The sequence below is a fragment of the Canis aureus genome, chromosome 36 (assembly GCF_053574225.1).
Source record: "Canis aureus isolate CA01 chromosome 36, VMU_Caureus_v.1.0, whole genome shotgun sequence".
Classification (NCBI taxonomy): domain Eukaryota; kingdom Metazoa; phylum Chordata; class Mammalia; order Carnivora; family Canidae; genus Canis; species Canis aureus.
The window spans coordinates 19,671,008-19,690,270 of NC_135646.1; the positions used below are offsets into that span (position 1 = coordinate 19,671,008).

At 37.4% G+C, this 19,263-nt stretch overlaps 1 protein-coding gene and 2 non-coding genes across 8 annotated transcripts in view; all 3 read right to left on the bottom strand.

Annotated features, from left to right (window-relative positions):
• Positions 1–4,197: 4,197 nt before the first annotated feature.
• Positions 4,198–19,263, bottom strand: part of NOP58 (NOP58 ribonucleoprotein) — a 31,526-nt gene continuing 16,460 nt past the window's right edge. For 5 of the 6 annotated variants that reach the window (XM_077884724.1, XM_077884722.1, XM_077884727.1 and 2 more), the window contains 11 exons: positions 18,436–18,572; positions 16,581–16,645; positions 15,302–15,436; positions 14,362–14,507; positions 13,493–13,619; positions 11,779–11,942; positions 10,253–10,387; positions 10,003–10,064; positions 7,541–7,674; positions 4,850–5,019; positions 4,198–4,481 (listed from right to left, as the gene is read on the bottom strand). In XM_077884724.1, the coding sequence (XP_077740850.1) occupies positions 4,431–4,481; positions 4,850–5,019; positions 7,541–7,674; positions 10,003–10,064; positions 10,253–10,387; positions 11,779–11,942; positions 13,493–13,619; positions 14,362–14,507; positions 15,302–15,436; positions 16,581–16,645; positions 18,436–18,572 (1,326 nt within the window). In that variant the 3' untranslated portion in view covers positions 4,198–4,430. Of the gene's footprint in view, positions 4,482–4,849; positions 5,020–6,291; positions 6,472–7,540; positions 7,675–10,002; positions 10,065–10,252; positions 10,388–11,778; positions 11,943–13,492; positions 13,620–14,361; positions 14,508–15,301; positions 15,437–16,580; positions 16,646–18,435; positions 18,573–19,263 lie in introns of those variants that run through there. The other variant, XM_077884723.1, reaches the window with a different exon arrangement.
• Positions 13,260–13,343, bottom strand: LOC144306314 (small nucleolar RNA SNORD11). The gene has a single exon (XR_013373382.1). It is a non-coding gene; the product is annotated as a small nucleolar RNA SNORD11 (small nucleolar RNA).
• LOC144306315 (small nucleolar RNA SNORD11B) lies at positions 14,226–14,304 on the bottom strand. The gene has a single exon (XR_013373383.1). It is a non-coding gene; the product is annotated as a small nucleolar RNA SNORD11B (small nucleolar RNA).

The following is a 19,263-nucleotide window of genomic DNA, read 5'->3' on the forward strand; positions in this document are numbered from 1 at the left end:
AGAATTTCATTCATATGTGGAATTTAAAAAAGCAAAATAAGCAACGGGGAAAACAAGAGAAATCAAGGAACAGATTCTTTTTTAAAAGGTTTGAGAGCGAGCAAGCAAGAGCACACTCAAGCAGGGGGAGCAGCAGAGAGGGGAGGGAGAAGCAGACTCCCAGCTGAGCAGGGAAATCAATGCGGGGCTGGATCTCAGGATCCTGGGATCATGAACTGAGCTTCCATGCATCCTCAAATTTTTTTTTTTAAGATTTTATTTATTTACTCAAGAGAGACACAGAGAGGGAGAGAGAGGCAGAGACACAGGCAGGAGAAGCAGGCTCCATGCAGGGAGCCTGATGCAGGACTCGATCCCAGGACCCCAGGATCACCCCCTGGGCTGAAAGCAGGCGCACAACCACTGAGCCACCCGGGCTGCCCTCAGATTCTTAATTATAGAGAATTGAGGGCTAAAAGAGGGAAAGTGGGTTGGGGTATGGATTAAATAGGTGATGAGGACTGACTGGGTAGTGTGTGGAATTACTGAATTACTATGTTGTATACCTGAAACTAATAACACCATATGCTAGCTGAAATTAAAAACTAAAAAGAAATTTAAAAAATTAAAAAAGTCATGATGAGGAAAAGAAAAATCAGAAGTGTTAAGGCTCAACTTCACAACCCCAACACCAAGAGTCACATAGCTCCAATGTCTGAGCCAGCCAGGTGCCCCAGTGGTCTTAAGTTTACTTTCCCCTGAATTTAACATAAAACCTAGTTAATTCATCGATAGGTCATTCACTCATCACTAAACAAACATGAAGGCCCTACTATACTGCAGGAACTCTGACAGGTAAGAACACACAGGGAAGCTCTTAGGACTGGGAAATGGAAAAATATTCAAGAATGGCTTAAAAAAAAAAAACCCTTTAAACATTTTCTCACTTGTCAGAGCAACCCACTTTTAGATATACAAGTTTGAGAATTTAAGTAATTTGCCTGAGTTCTTTATCACCTACTAGATACCCTAAGAGTGACCTCAACCAAGAATCATCGAAGAGCTTCCTAAAAATGAAATATTGGGACACCTGGGTGACTCAGTGGTTAAGTGCCTGCCTTTGGCTCAGGGCATGACCCCAGGTCTGGGGATCAAGTCCCCCATCGGGCTCCCTGCCAGGAGCCTGCTTCTCCCTCTTGGTCTCTGCCTCTCTCATGGATAAATTTTTTAAAAAATCTTATTAAAAAAGAAAAGAATCTTAGACTCTATCCTAGATCTACTGACTCATCTGCAGTTTATCAGGATTGCCAGGTGACTCTTACGTATGTTAAAATTTTAGTTACTCGGCCCTACTGCCCGTTATTCTAAGGGGTACAGGTGGGATGGGCCTGAAACAAGTTTTAAAAGATGCCCTTGGAGGCACCTGAGTAACCAGTTGGTTGGATGGCCAACTTTTGGTTTCAGTTCAGGTCATGATCTCAGGGTCTTGGGGTAAGGTTCTGCCCTCCGCAGAAATCTGCTTCAGGGTCCTCTCCCTCTGCCCGTCCTCCAGCACTTTCTAAATAAACCTTAAAAAAAAAAAAAAAAAAAAGATGGCCTTAAAGCAACAAAGCAATGAAGAGAACTGCAGAAGAGTGATTGAAGTTGGAGTTCTAGAGAGTATAGCTCATCCCAGGCCATGATAAGCACACTGAGGTCCCACAACGTAGTAGAGATATAGTTTATTTTTATTTACTTACTTTTAAAAGTAGGCTCCATGCCCCAGTTTGGAGCCCAACACAGGGCTTGAACTCGACTCTGAGATCAGGACCTGAGCTGAAACCAACTGACGTTTAACCAACTGCACCATCCAGGTGCTCCTAAATAAGTAAATCTTTTTAAAAAACACAAAAAAATTGGGACGCTTGATGGGCTCAGCCACCCAGGTTCCCTGATACAGAAGTGGTAAAAAAGTATAAATTTACATTTTTGAAGGGAAGGATGTGGAGTACAGTGGAGAATCACGGTTTTTTGAGAACCAGTAAGTTTTAATTTTTTTGAAGAATTTATTCATGAGAGAGAGAGAGAGAGAGAGAGAAGTAGAGGGAGAAGCAGGCTCCACTCAAGGAGCCCGACATGGGACTCGATCCTGGGACTCCAGGATCATGCCCTGGGCTGAAGGCAGGCACCCAACAGCTGAGCCACCCAGGGATCTCCAAGTTTTAATTTTTTAAGTAATTTCTACACCCAATGTGATGCTTGACCTCACAACACCTCAAGAGCCTCACTCTCTACCGAGCTAGCCAGGCACCCAGATAATCAGTATTCAAGTATTTTATGTGGCCTACTCGCAGAAATTTTTCAAGTTTGCTAATCAGAATGAGCTTTTATAAAATTCACCTGCACTTCCCATTTCAGACTAAGATCCTAAGGCTCTTCAAAGGAATAAGTACTTCATTTTAGCACAAAGAGGAACCAGAATCTACCTTCTATTTAGTGTTTTAATGTTAAGAGTTTGGGCAGCCCCGGTGGCGCAGCGGTTTAGCGCCACCTGCAGCCCAGGGCGTGATCTGGAGACCCTGGATCCAGTCCCATGTCAGGCTCTCTGCATGGAGCCTGCTTCTCCCTCTGCCTGTGTCTCTGCCTCTCTCTCTCTCTCTGCATCTCTATGAATAAATAAATAAAAATCTTTAAAAAATAAAATAAAAATAAAGTTAAGAGAACTGGCAACTCAGGGAGATGGGGGAACTGGGGTGGGCATTTATGAGGGCACTTGAAGCAAAGAGCACTGGGTGTTGGATGCAACTCTGAATTCTACCTCTGAAACTAATAACACAATATATGTTAATTAAACTTAAATAAAAAAACCTATTAATAGCTCTGTGATGCAACTAGATTTTCCCCAGGCCTGTAGACCATTCAAAGACTAGAAGTTTATTAATTAGCATTTCAAAGTCTATCTTACTTCAAACAGAAAACTTTGGACTATATAATATAGCCCTTGGCACAGACCTATGGGCAACTTTCATCAAAAGCTGTTAAAATCCCAAGTAAATAATATGTCTGAGGTACTAATGAATAATATAAAATGATAACGTTCTTCTGGGAGCAAGATAACCAGCTTTATTATAGAACTGTGTCTAGGGACGGCTAATGTACTTCATGTAGCATTTACTTCAAATATCTAAATTTGAAATGTACTTACACCTCTGAAAATTTATGTCATCTTTTTTCTACAAGCCACTGTTAGTGGAGAAGTAATGTTGACTATCAACTCTAATTCACAAGTGAGGAACAAGAGGGGCTGTGGACTTGCTGTTAGTTACCTGAAAAGCAGAGGAAACTCAAAGCTATAATCATTTTATCTTATTAAAGATTTTATTCATTAGAGAGCGAGCACATGCACGTGAACAGAGGGGGTAGGGGCAGAGGGCGAGGCACACTCCCCTAAGCGGGTAGCTGGACAGAGCTCAATCCCAGAACACCAGTATCATGACCTGAGCCAAAATCAGAGGCTTAACTGCCTGAGCCACCCAGGCACCCCAAAGCTATAATCATTTTAGCTCCTCCACTTGTTTGTTGAATGCATTTATTGAGCTGGGCTTTAGCATCATGCCCAAGGCATAGAGATGCAAGTCCTAACGATACCATGAAACCTGTGGTTGTCATGATTATATGTACACATACGGCTGTCAATCAGGCTGTTTTTCACACATTAATACTATATTTTAGCAACAGATTTCTTTGGTGTTCTATGTCCTGGTTATACCCATGGACATTTTATTTTTGGTCATCTTGTTTTCCTGTTATTCCCCCATTCTTTACTAGATAATCATTTTGTTATCCTTTTAAAAATGTTAGTTCAGAAAAAAAGTCTACATCTATGTTACTAATTATTTTGTTGCTCTATTCAGAACTGTAAAGTAAAATAGGGACAAAAGTTTTGCTCACCTAATTTAAAAGTTTTGAACACAAAACACAGCTTTATTTAAATAAATACAGAAGCAGAAAAATAGGAGAAAAGGAGAAAAAAGGGACAGTCTAAAAAGGAAAAAGAAACATTAGTAAGGTTCTTAAATTGGTCCATCTAATCACAGCCTTCAGAAAGGCTAAGTTTCAAATTAATAATTCACAACTCTCACTTTTTAGCTAGAATTATTAAAGCAATAATCATCAAATAATAAAACATAGAAAGGGCCATGGATTGTCTACCTAAAGTATAGAGATCACAGAACTGCCTTAAAATACAAAGAAAATATTTTTATTTGTGTAACAAAGACTCTAAGAAATGATGACACAATCAAGTTTAACAGAACTGATGTCAAGACACGAATAGGTCTGAAAAGGTATAAATGATTAATAACTTTGTTTCATCCAACTTTCCCTCAAATTAGGGGACATCTCTGATACATTCTGACTGAATCCTAAGTATGATGTATTCAGATGATTCATTCCAAGACGGTTCCCTTCAATTAGTCCTCAGTATCTCTCTTTTTTTTCTTTTTCTTCTTTTTCTCTGGACTCTGAAAATAACAAACCAGAATGCTTTTTAAAGAGCTGTAAATGTATGGGTTAGTAATAATAACTTTTCCTATAAAAAGCAAAGTTGATCTATATCCTTTGAAAATAAATTTGGGTTAAAGATTAAAACCTAAAACTGTAAGTATCACCTCTATGAAAATCTGTAGCAAATATTCTCTCTCTTCCTCAAAGTAAACCGAGTTTATAGTAAGATTCTAGGTTTGGGAATGGCCTTTTTAATAATATTTTTATTTTTACTGTTCCATCAATGAAAACCATCTTAACTGCCCGCTCATTTCTAATACGTAGAGTATAATAAAATACAGAGACCCCGCCCATGCCAACAAAGTACTGATAATTAAAAACATACCGCAATTGCTGTGCTGGTACAAGGTTCTTCCTCAGAAAGTGGTTCTTCCTTAATGTGTTTCTTTTTGTCCTTCTTTTTCTTCTTCTTCACAGATGTCTCCTGTTCTTCTACCACTAGTACTCCTTCTTCTTCTTCCTCTTCTTCTTCTGTTGCTGCTGGGGCTTCTTCAACTAAATGGGGTTAATTATACAGACACAACAATTAACACTGTGTCAGACCTCACTTTCCTGACCTCTTGCATATCAGTTTTTTCCCATCATTCTGGCTATCCAATAGGGAGCCTGCTTCTCCCTCTGCCTGTGTCTGCCTCTCTCTCTGTCTCTCATAAATAAATGAATAAATAAAATCTTTAAAAAAAATAAAGATTTTATTTATTTATTCATGATAATACACAGAGAGGAGAGAGAGAGAGAGAGAGGCACAGGGAGAAGCAGGCTCCATGCAGGGAGCCCGACGTGGGACTCAATCCCAGATCTCCAGGATCAGGCCCTGGGCCGAAGGCAGCGCTAAACTGCTGAGCCACCTGGGCTGCTGTAAGTAAAATCTTTAAAAAAAAGAAGAAGAAGACTCAGTAATAGGTGCATCTCATTAGAAACTCATTCACCAAAAATTTATTTAGCACTTACTAAATAAATGCCAGGTCATATCCTAGCCAACCGGATACAACAGGACATAAAAAGAAATTCCTGTCTTTATGTATCTTTTTTATTAGTAGAGGGGGAAAAACAATAAAACTACACAATATCTTACACAGTAATCAATGCTAAGAATAAAAACAAAGCAGGAAGAGGAACACTAAGAACAGTAATGCGTATGGCTACTTCAGAGAGGATAGTCTGACAACACCTGGAAGAGGCAAAGGAGTGAATGATGCACCTATCCTGAGGAAAAACATTCCAGCCAGAGAGAAGAGTAAATGCTAAGGCTATTCTGGGAGAGAAGCAGAGTTGGAGAGTAACAAGAAATAATGAAGCCAGTGTGGCTGGCGGAGAGTGAGCAAGGAGTAAAAGTAGATCAGTGTTAACAGGAGGTAGCACTGTGGCTGCTACATTAAAAAAAAAGCAGTGGTGGGTAAGAAGAATGGTTACATTCTGGAAATATTTTCAATGTAGAATTGAATTGAATTTGTTGCTAGACTAGAACTGGCTGGCTAAGTTGGTATGAGCATATGACTCTTGATCTTGGAATTTTAAGTTGGAGCCCCACATTGACTGTAGAGATTTCTTAAAAATGAAATCTTTTTTTTTTTTTTAAGATCACTTGTTGCCAGAATACATTTGGGTTGTAAGAAAAAGTTAAATGCCACAGCAACCAGAACTGCCATTTATAAGACAGAAAAATTTGTGGAGAAACAAACAGACTGAGAGTGACAAAAACAGAGGAATATTAGTTTGAAAAGCTTACTGTAAAAAAACAAACAACAAAAAACAAAAAAAGCTTACTGTATATACAAGTGGAGATACGAATCTGGAGTTGGTTGTTTCAAATGCTATTAATTGGCTTAGGGATCACCTTACTATTCAATAAGTAAATAGAAACACAGGACTTAAATAACTTGTTTATCTTTCTTTCAGCCAGGTCAGGAATCCACATTTGCTGATAGTATACTTTTGACCACAAAGCTATTTAGAAACAAACAAAAAATTTTTTAAGCAAACCAAATATTACTTTAATGCCTGCTTTTCCTGCTAGACTAGCCGGCAGGCATTCAATACAGGTACTACTGGCAAATGGGGTTACTTGCTTACCAACTTTCCAAGATAGCCCAGTCCACCAGATAGCACCTATTAAATATTATTACTATAATGATAGGGTACTCAATGTTATTACTCTAGTCTATTCTATACAATAGAAACGACTAATTTAGAAAGCATGAACTTTTTTTCTTGTATCTTAAGCTGATTCTCAAAATAATTCCTATGGTAGGAAGTAAAATTTGGTACGCTCAGCTTAATATGTGATTCCATATATTCAAAGAAATGCTTCTCTGAGATGCTTGGGTGGTTTTGTCAGTTAAACATTTGCCTACAGCTCAGGTCATGATCTTGGAGTCCTGGGATCAAGCCCCAGGTTGGGCTCCTGGCTAAGTGGGAGTAGTCTACTTTTCCCTCTCCCACTCCCCAATTATGCTCTCTCTCTCATTCTCTGAAATAAAACCTTTAAAAACAAACACACACCATTACCTTTCTTTTATTTATTTATTCATGAGAGACACGGAGAGTGAGGCAGAGACACAGGTAGAGGGAGAAGCTGGCTGCCCACAGGGAGTCCAATGCAAGACTCAGTCCCAGGTCCCGGGATCACGCCCTGAGCCAAAGGCAGATGCTTAACCACTGAGCCACCCAGGTGTCCCACACCATTAACTTTCAAATATGGGTAGCTTCATAATAAAATTTAATGGCATGTATTTCCCCAAGACTTATGAAGTCTGTCTTTCTTAAAGAATAAGAATATAAACAACATTTTAAAACTTCAAGGGCAGCCCCGGTGGCTCAGGGGTTTAGCGCCTGCCTTCCGCCCAGGGTGTAATCCTAGAGTCCCAGGATCGAGTCCCACGTCAGGCTCCCTGCATGGCACCTGCTTCTCCCTCTGCCTGTGTCTCTGTCTCTCTCTGTGTGTCTCTCATGAATTAAATAAATAAAATCTTAAAAAAAATAAAAAAAAATAAAAAAAATAAAACTTCAAACTGACCTTTAATTTTAATCTTGGCTTTTTTGGCCTTCTTTTCAATAATTTCATCTTCTTTATCCACCTGTTCGATCTTGCGTTTTTTAGAACAGGTTGGCAGTGTGGAGTCACCAGAAGGATCATAAGTCTTCACTTCACTGAAAGAATCAAAGAACTATAAAAAATCTCTACAACACTTATAACTGAAATAATTCTAAAGAAGTTTAAAGGAAATGCCATTAGATAATACTTACATAAGCATACAATGCTGTTTTAAATCATTTAGTGGCTTTGGGGTAGTTTATGAAAACTAATAGTTTCCAAAAGGTAAAGAGGTTATCAACCAGATTTTCCAAGTAAGTCAATCACACTTCAAGAGAAGTGGTGAGCTAAAATGAGTTTTTTTTTTTTTTAAGATTCTATTTATTTATCCGAGAGAGAGAGAGAGAGAGATGGGCAGAAACACAGGCAGAGGGAGAAGCAGGCTCCAGGAAGGGAGCCCGACGTGGGACTTGATCCTGGTTCCCCAGGATCACATCCCCGGCCGAAGGCAGCGCTAAACCGCTGAGCCACCCGGGCTGCCCTAAAATGAGTTCTGATTTAAGTTAGTAATCACTGTGATGACTACGGTATAGAAAAATATTTAATCAGTATGAGGAAAATGGCAAAAATCTCTTTATACCAACGGACTATCCTAGAAAGTAAAAACTGAAGCAACTCAAGTTTCAGAACATAGGGTAAATTCAATAAAAAACAAAATACCTAAATCAAGTTAACACAGAATACTTCATCACAAAATCCCCAAAGGCAGAAAAACAAGGGGATACATATGGATAAACATTCCCTAAAAGGCTACGCTTGCTTTTGTTCTAATGTGGCAGAAAAGTAAAAACTCAACGTACTAAGTGCCTAAAACAACAAGAAGTAATCTCATAATTGGTGCTTTAAGTGCATGTGTTTAAAGTAACAAGCAGGGACAGCCCAGGTGGCTCACTGGTTTAGCGCTGCCTTCGGCCCAGGCGTGATCCTGGAGTCCTGGTATCGAGTCCCACGTCAGGCTCTCTGCATGGAGCCTGCTTCTCCCTCTGCCTGTGTCTCTGCCTCCGTGTGTTGTGTCTCTCATGAATAAATAAATAAAATCTTAAAAAAAAGTAAAGTCACAAGCATAATGGCATATTAAGAAACTGTTCAAAACAAGGTAAGGAATGTTTCATTTATTTGTAGATTTATGGTCGCTTAATTTTTATTTATTTATTTATTTTTTAAAATGATTTTATTTATTCATGAGAGACACAGGCAGAGGGAGAAGCAGGCTCCATGCAGGCAGCCTGATGTGGGACTCGATCCTGGGTCTCCAGGATCATGCCCTGGGCTGAAGGCAGGCGCTAAACCTCTGAGCCACCTGGGCTGCCCGGTTGCTTAATTTTTATACGTTAAAAACATTTATAATAAAAAACAAAGATCCATACTTATCAACTAAAGACCTCAAGTCAGACTTAAAAAATTACAATATATATATAATATATATAGTCATTGTTGAAAACTTGGAAAATTCATAAAACATAAAGTTAGTGGGAACACTTTTGATTTCCTTCCAGAATAAAGGAAGTAGTTTTTCTAAATATGTACATTTAAATACATATATGAATATTTACAGTAAGATGTTACTCCTTGCCCAGTTTAAAATCTTACTATTAAAATTCTTAAGGAATTATGGGTCCTGAGTGAGAATTTATGGGTTAATGACTAAAGAATCCGGAGACATACTGTAAAAGTGCTTCCCAGAAACGGTGTATTACATTCTACTTCCATCACATTACCAGCATTGAACATTACCTCAAATAATAACCAAACTACCAGACCCTAACACATATCTTTTGTTAATTTCATGGTGAGCTCTCAGTATTTTATTATTATGCCTTTTAGCTATTTTTAGACTTTTCTGTCTTTTAAACAGGTTTCATTGTGGATTAACTATGAATTGATTTTTTGTTGATAGATGGTATACTATATCGAAACCATGAATAACAATATTTACTTTCAACATCTGAAAATGAACTAGTTAAATATTAAGGGGGGAAAAAAGCCAAGGGGTGCCTGGCTGGCTTGGCTGAAGGAGCATGAGAGTCTTGATTTTGGGGTTGTGAGGTACCTATAGAGAGATTATTTGAGAGAAAAGCCAAAATATATGCTATATGTGTATTTATTACAATGTAAAAATATATTTATATGATTAAAAATTAGAAATATGGAAAACTGTAAATAGCAAAGAAAAAATTAGAGACATTGAATTTAAGCAAGCATTTAAGCAAGGGTTAGGAAGAGACACAGACAGAGGGAGAAGCAGGCTCCCTGCAGGGAGCCCGACGTGGGACTCGATCCTGGGTCTCCAGGATCATGCCCTGGGCGGAAGGCGGCCCTAAACTGCTGAGCCACCTGGGCTGCCCACAAGCAGAAATTTTTAATCCTCCCCAAAATGTACTCACCTTTTATGTTCGTATTTTTCTGTTTTTGCTAATGCTTTTCCTGTTCCACTTATTTTCCTTATCTAAGAAAAGATAACAATTTTTGGTAAATTTAAGGGAAACTTAATAGCAGGAACAAAAAATATTAGACATACTAAAATGTATAATAAAATAAAAACTGCTTAGTAGGTGAAATGAGTAAGTACATAAATTACTTAAAGTTTATGAATTTTTTATAACACTTCTACAATAAACAGGATGTGGTCCTTACCCCTCTATCTTCCAAGGTCCTCAACCTGGCCTCTAATTTGGCTCTGTTCTCAACTCCCATTGCAGAACTGGAATCTTCACCAAAAGCATCGTACCGGATAGCCAAAACAGTTTTGGCAGCCAGCATTCGAGAAATCTAATAGAGAACTTGAAGTTAGAGGCATTTAAAGTATACCCCAAGTTGAGATGTTAAAATCAATAACTGATTCATGATAAAATAGAAGCATAACATCAACTCTTTCATTCTAGGATTTTTTAAAATCAAGAAATATAATACAACTCAAGCCACCTATCTTTTTTTAAGATTTTATTCATTAATTCATTCATGGGGTGGGGGGCAGAGACATATGCAGAAGGAGAAGCAGGCTCCAAGGGGATCGATCCTGGGACTCAGGGATCATGCCCTAAGCCAAAGTCAGACGCTGCTGAACAGCTGAGCCACCCAGGCATCTCTTAAGCCACCTATTTTATGTCTGAATCTCTCTCAATGGCTAACTGGTTATATACAAAACCCCATTCGTTCTGTTGGATGAGATAATCTTGCAGTAGTTCATGTCCAAAACGAGCTCAAAATATCCTAATGTCTTCCTTTAATTTCTACTCAGTGACCTTAGTTCCACATCATGAGATCATCTGGAAAAAGTGTAGCCCCTTTTAGGTTAATTAACAATGCATCACCCCTTTCATCAATCTGCTCTGAATTTTATAATATTTCAGGGTTTTGTTTTTTTTAACATTTCAGTTTCTGTTAATTTATATGCCCTTACCAAAAAAGCTTGAAATTGCTTAAGTCTCAGCTTTCCCATCTGTAAAAGATACCCTGTATCTCACAGGGCTATTAAAAGGATTCATGTAGGGGATCCCTCAGTGGCTCAGCGGTTTGGCGCCTGCCTTTGTCCCCGGGGCGTGATTCTGGAATCCTGGGATTGAGTCCCACCATCGGGTCTCTGCGTGGAGCCTGCTTCTCTCTCTGCTGGTGTCTCTGCCCCCCCCCCTCTCTCATGAATAAAATCTTTAAAAATAAGTAAGAGGATTCATGTAAGTCCTACTAAGTGTTGAGCACAGTGTATGGTTATTATTTTATAATTCATAAATGATGCTAAATTGATTTCCTGCCAGAAAACTTCTGATTCATTCCCCATTCATCAACACATAGATTCTAGAAAACTCCTAACACAGCAAAAGAACATGGCTTTAATAAGATCAGTAATACTTTTTCATTAAAAAAAAAATTTTTTTTTTTTTAAAAGTAAGCTCTACACCCAATATGGGGCTGGGAACTTAACAACCTCGTAATCAAGAGTTGCACGCTCTGCTTACTGAGTCAGCCAGGTGCCCCCAATAACACTTTATGTTATTTTCTTTCATTACACAAAAGTGCTTTTATAGCTCAAGAAATCATCATTCTCTAATGAAAAAGAAGCAGTAGAAAAATTTACTCCATCCTATAGAGTAGGGAGGAAATGACTTATCTGGAGGGGAGAAAAAAAAGAAAAAATGACCGGTCTCAGGAGAAATACATCTCACCTTTCCTTTGTGTTTGGGACTTGTCTGGCCTACAAGTGAAGCATGATAAATGAGACCATACTTTGGGGTATCTCGTCTAGACTTGAGGGCTCTGAAGAGTGCCTTTTCTGCTCCAAGAATTTGAACTGTAGAAGCTGCATGTTTGGCCAAATTCAAAAGAGAACCTTCAAAAGAAAAGAAGTAGTTACAAGGATTGCAATTCCAAGTATTTAAAAGTTCCATGTGTTAAACACAAGACATATAGTCTAAGTATTATAGCCACCAGAGTAAATAAAAATCTGATACAATACAGATTCTATAGTCTGGGACTCCCTAGAAAGCCTCAGCATTTGTGATTCAACCATGTAGCACTATAAGCAGAGGCTTATAATGAATGCTTATGCTAAACTGAAGGTTAAACCTATTAGTTCAATTATACTTATTTGCCAGAGACGGTATTAACTACTCTACATACTATTAGCATACCAGCAGGATTTTAGACATCAAGTATTCTACTTTAGATATGGAAAAAAAACATAAGAATGAACAGACACACAAAGGACAGACATCTCAGCAGAAAAACTATGTGATAACTTTCTCACACTTTATCTGTTGTTTACAGTATGAATGAGGAGATATGCTTGTAAGTACACTGATCAGGTATAAAAAAGTTGCTGCTTTATTAGATTTACTGTACAGAAAAAAAAAAGATTTACTGTACAGATTTTGTCAGAACAGACCCCCAATATTAATGCTCAACCACTAGATATGTATTTAAAATTGAACACACACTTCTGTTAATCCCTGCATCTCTTACCACAAAAGTTTGGTTAAGCCTACGAAAATATGGATGCAAACAAAACCAACCAGATAACCCCAATTTTGCAGCTGAGGGTATTTGGATGGCATATCTATCTGTATAATGATGTAGTTATAGGTAGGTGCTATTCTAGTTTAGACACTTTGATGTAGATGATACATTAAAATATTCTATGATGGAGTGGAACAATGACTCCAACAATAGTACTTTACTCTATTTGCAAATATTCAATTATACAGTATTTTTTGTAACATACCTTCTTTGTAACATCACCATATATACACCTGAAGTTTCATTATAAATTCATTAAAAGATTTTGCATGTCAAATATATTAAAATTAGCATATTCAGTAGTGAACCAGATTCTCAAACAAGGGTATGTATCACCTGTTGTGAGAACTATTTAATCTGATGAGGGGTTTTTTCAAGGGGGAAGGGTGGAGGGAAAGACCATTTTAAGCAGGCTCCATGCCCAGAGCAGAGCCCAGTGATGGGCTCAATCTTACAACCATGAGATCATGACCTGAGTCAAAATTAAGAATCAGACGCTTAACCAACTAAGCCACCCAGGCACCCCTATTCTGGTAAGTTTCTAGTAGTGGAATCATTAACTGATTTCATTCTCCTGCATTCATCTGATTATTCTCATTAATGGTAAAAAACTTCTGACAACGGACCACAAGTGTCTCAGAAGAGGTAGTGACTAAAGATGCCTTCACTATCCAAAAGGAAATCAGGCATACACATTAGAATCATCATTGAACACTTGGTCCTTAGTTCTCAGCTATAACCAACTACTTCTGTTTATTACCTAAAATTTCTAATGAATATAATTTGAAGATGAAAAAGATAACCCTAAGTAGAAAACAATCTACTCTAAATATCCCTGTTTATAAGTTACATTAAAATCATCACCTGCATGAGCAATGAGCCGTGCTCCCACTAATTCCCCAACCATGACTGTAACATTCGGTGCAATGGCCATCATTCGATTTTGTAGATATTCATAGAGCTGAGTTCTATATTCTGAAATTTCAATTACCTAGTATAAGAAACAAAATGAACACATCATAAATTACTTATGTAAAAATCATTTAAAAACCACATGTCTTTACACACTGGAGCCCTAAACTATCATAGGTCAGCCATGTAATCCCGGAACAATGAACCATTCTTTATCTCAGTTTCCCGTTTTAATGGATTTTATGAGATAATAAATGTAAAACAACCCAATACACTGCCTAAAAATGCTAGTCAATATTACTGTTATTTTTTAAAAAACTCCAAGGCTAGACACTGGTCATCCTCTTTGTGATTCTTTTTTGTGCATATGATTTTAAAATATTTTGTTTTTAAGCATCTCTACACGAATTGTGGGCTAGAACTTACAACTCCAAGGTCAAGAGTGACATGCTCTACGGACTGAGCCAGCCCTCCTCTTTGTGATTCTTGTTTAGCTATCTCCAAATGAGGAAAAAAGAACACTCCAGGCTATAAACATAAAGGCTAGAAATAAGTAACTCAATCTTTATTTCTGTCTTAATGAATTTATAATTCATTATCCAGACAATGCTAACAATACAAATAAATTAGATGGTATTTTTCAACCTACTTCAGTATGTATTTCCCCCTTGAAATATATAAATCAAGATGGCATCAGATGAGGTAGTGACTGAACACCCTCATATTTATCAGGTGAGTAAGCTTAAAAATCATCATTGCCATCAGAAAATTATTACATAGCCAGTCCCACCAAAAGTAATTTCTCCATGTGTATAGTTTACCTGAGTGCAGAGATGCAGAATGTTGCAAATATCCTCTTCTGAAACCTCTGTTCCCATGGAGATCTCTGCAGCTGCTTTCACTTCCGCTTCAACTTCCTCTGGCAGTAATTCAGAAAGTTTGGCTGAGGCATAATTCTTCCTATCGCCTATGGAATGTTTGCAGAGGATGAGGGAGAATCACTCTTCAACAAATTATATAAAATCCAAATAGTCAAAAAAGAAAAAAAAAAAAGGTAGAGAGAAGCCAATGAAAAGGATGCCTAAACAAAACAAAAAGCTAACAAGTTTGACTTACTAATTTCCCTTATGTAAGGCCTGATTTTTAGAGATTAAAATCTCTCCCCACCATCTCCCTCCAAAAAAGATATAAAATAGAATTAAAAACAAAATACTTCATAAAATAGGACTAATGATAAGGCAATTTGTAGCTAAGATTTTACTAAAGCCTGTGCCACTAATTCTTGGGGTGGTAATACGGCAATGTAGTATGACCCTGGGAAGTCCTATATATTAACAATGCTTAAGTTGTTCTGCTAATATTACTGTACTACTGGCACAGGATACAACACTAACAGTACGGACAGCACTATTTTTAGTAGCATATTCCAGGTCCAGTTGCCTGTATTAATGGTAAACTTACTATGGGATACATTTCACCTTAAGAAGCCATTTTAAGAAAAACCAAATCAGAGAACCATGTTCTCTGTTGTACAGGCCATTGAAATCAAAGTCCAAGTTAACTGTTTCTAACAGACACTAATACAGCTACACACCCAAAATACATGTAAGTTGTAAGAAACTCTGAGAAGCTTAAGGAAAAAAATTACTTAAAAAAAGGAAAAAAAACAATTCCTATAACTCATGTTGTGGGATTAAAAAAATTGTTATTTTCAATGCTTTAAAAGATTAAGTTAAAAAAATAAAGAATTAAGTTACTCACCGACTTTCTGTAAACATTTGCAGTATGTCAGGTTATCTGAAATAATTTTTCCTAATTCAGGGAAATGCCAGCCATACCATTCTCTACACCGCATAATGTAGTTGTTTAGCTCTTTGTCTAAGTCATCTAACAAGGCTGCAGTAGATTAAAATGAAAAAAACAAAAAACAAAAAACAAAAAACTTAAAAGGGCTTTAAAAAAATCATAAAATATACATAAAATCTACCATTTTAACCATTTTCAATTGTAGGTTTCGGTGCAACAATCACCCACTACCCGTTTCCAGAACTCTTTCATTATCCCAAGGGAAAAGTCTGTAAGTACTAAACAATAACACCATATCCCCACCTTCCCCCCATCTCCTGGTAATATCTTTTACTTGTGGCCTTTATGAATTTGCCTGTTCTAGGTACCTCATAAGTAGAATCACTCAACAGTTGTCTTTTTTGCGTGGCTTATTTCTCAGCATGTTTTCAAAATTCATCCATTTTGTAACATGCATCAGAATTTCATTCCTTTTTAAGGTCTAAAGATAATAATTATTATGTGTATATACCCTATTTTGTTTATCCATTCATCCGTTTGTGGGTATGTGGATTATTTCTATCTTTTGGCTACTGCAAATAATGCTGCTACAAACACAGATGTGTATGTATTTGGTGTGTGTACCCGCTCAATTCTTTGGAGTATATACCCAGAAGTGCAATTGCCATTTAAAGGAATTTTTAAAATTGGAAACTGTTAGGAGTTGATTCACTTAATAATATGGAAGAATGACCTATTATAAAGCCAAGTTAAAAAAAAAAAGCAGAAGTACAACACAATAGATCCCATCTATTGATTTACTTCATGGAAAAAGACAAATCTGTTAACATCACCAATGTTAATTTATATTATCTCCAACTAGTCAAATTAGGAGTGGCTTCCCTTTTCTATTCTGCATTTTCCAGCTTATTTACTTCACCACTGAAAATTCTAGGGGCACCTGGTGGCTCAGTGGATTAAGCGTCTGCCTTCAGTTCAGGTCATGATCTCAGGTCCTGGGATCAAGCCTCATATCAGGCTCCCTGCTCAGTAGGGAGTCTGCATCTCCCTTTCCCTCAGCTCCTACCCCCATTCATGCCTCTCAAATAAATAAATAATATCGTAAAACGAACAAATAAAAAACCCACGAATCTCCTTTTCTTCCTCACTGATAAAATCGTAAAAGATATAGTTTTAGCAGCAAGAAAAAGTCATGATGAATGGACAGATCAGACCTTACATGTACTATACTTACAAATTGCCTGAACAATCATGGTGTCCACTTTATCAGCACTAAATTTCAATCTGTATCGGGACAAGCTGGATATAAGAGGGGAAAATAAGAAGTTATTGATAGCATCTATGAAACTAATTCACATCTTAAGATACTTTTTAAAACCCAAGTCCCTCTCCTTGGAGCTGTATTTTAATTTTCCCAATATAGGAAACCATTTGAACAAGAATATGCAAAATCAGGAAATACACATTTAAAAAGAAAATACACAGGTCCTGCTATACCCTATATGTCTGAAACATGAATTTGTCAAACAGGATAATGCTGTTTAGTACAAATCATTTGGTTCATATAGTATTTTTACAATGCTTTATATCAGCAGGTAAATAAAACAGAAAGCCATGAAGGAACAGTATTATACATAACTTTTTCTTAATCTTGGCACTGTTAACAATGTAGGCCTGATAATTCTTTGTTGTAGGGGCATAGGACCTATTCTGTGCATTGTGGATATTCAGCAATATTCCTGGCCTCTATCCATTACGTTAGTAGAGACATGACCCCACTTGTATCAATTAAAACTGTTTTTAGATGTTGCCAAATATCCTCTAAGGAATATTTAATTGTCAATGATTAAGGAACCACTACTGTTATACAATGTCAATCACAAACTTGGATCTTAACTCAGTTTAGCAGTTCCTGCACTCTTAAAAATGCTCGTTACAAAGTTACTCTTAACTTTCATGCATTTTGCTCATCTTTGTAACTCAGCAGCTTTAACCCTTTCACTGATTTATGTTATTTTTTGTACAAAAGTACAAGCCTCTGTTTATTCCTTTAATCTAAATTTAACCATCCTTTTTTTTTCTTCAAGATTTTACTTACTTATTCATGAAAGACACAGAGAGAGTCAGAGACACAGGCAGAGGGAGGATAAACAGGCTCCATGCAGGAAGCCCACTATGAGACTTGGTCCCAGAAATCTGGGATCACACTCTGAGCCAAAGGCAGAGGCTCAACTGCTGAGCCACCCAGGCGTCCCTTAATGTATCCTTTTTAACTGTATTAATAATATAAAGGGCTATTTTTGATAGTGCTCTGGTATAAAGTTACATAGGTTCTGAGTAGTCTACTTTTAATCTTTCTCAATGAAAAACCCTGTTATTTTAGTGCAATTTCATAGAATGCCAAGCTTTTCAGAACACATTATAGTACAGAGAAATGCCTATTCTTTGGTTAAACATGATAAGTGAGTGAGCTTCTCTTTGCATTATAAAGAGTCAGTAAAGGGGATCCCTGGGTGGCTCAGTGGTTTAATGCCCGCCTTTGGCCCAGGGCGCGATCCTGAAGTCCCTGGATGAAGGCTCCAGCCTGCTTCTTCCTCTTGTGTCTCTGCCTCTCTTTCTCTATGTCTATCACGAATAAATAAATAAACAAACAAACAAATAAACAAACAAATAAATAAATCTTAAAAAAAATAAAAATAAAGAGTCAGTAAAAATCAAAGTAAAACAAACATTATAGATACAGAGGGAGACAACAGCAGATGAAAAAATTGGGGGAGATGAAAAGATGGAAGGACAGCAAATGATTCAGCAGAGATCAGAGGTGGGGAAAAAGGCCCAAGAATTGTGGGACTCAACAAAAAATAGAGAATGCCTATGATGGGGACTGCCTGGATTCCAATCCAGGCTTTATCACTTAGCAGGTGAATGGACTTTGCGCATCATATTCATTATAAAATGAGGATATTACTACTTTCCTCATAAGATTATTATAAGAATTAAATTAGTAATTGTAGTATGCTTAAAGTACAGTGCAATACAACTGCTTATTAAACAGCAATAAACTGACTTTATTTTCCAGTAAATCTCACCTGTGTGCCAATCCAAGACACATAGCTGCCATTTCACGTGGTTCTACCCCAGGGATTAATCCGTCCATCTGGGAACGGATTCCTCTCATAAGTTCATTAACAACAGGACTATGGATACAACTGAGATTCAGCTTTTCCTATGAGAACAAGAATATCTGTATTAATGAAATAAAATTTTCCTAAAACCATTATTTTTTTAAAAATTTTATTTATTTATTCATGAGAGACACAGAGAGAATGCTGAGACACAGGCAGAGGGAGAAGCAGACTCCCTGCAGGGGCCTGATGTGGGACTTGATCACAGAACCCAGGGATCATGCCCTGAGCCAAAGGCAGATGACGCTCAACCGCTGAGACACCCAGGTGGCCCTCCTAAAACCCTTTACATATTAAAATAGCAGATTTAAGTATTTCTCATTTTAAAAAATTGTATTTCCCATTATTTCACATTTTTCTAATGTTTGTAGGAATACTAAATGCAGATTCTTTTTGATAAACACAGAACAGTACTGTAAATGTACCTTCTCTTATGATTTTTCCTTTTTAAATAGGCTCCATGACTGCGTAAAACCCAACATGGGGCTTGAACTCATGACCCTGAGAGCAAGATCTGAGTAAATATCAAGAGTCAGATGCTTAAGTGACTGGGCCACCCAGGTGTCTGATTTCCTTTCTCTTTTTTTAAAAAAGACTTATTTTGAAGTAACCTCTATACTCAATGTGGGGCTCAAACTCACAACCCCTGAGATCAAGAGTCACACATTCCACCTACTGAGCCAGCTAGGCACTCCTGATTTTCCTAGTAACATTCTTTTCTCTAACTTATTT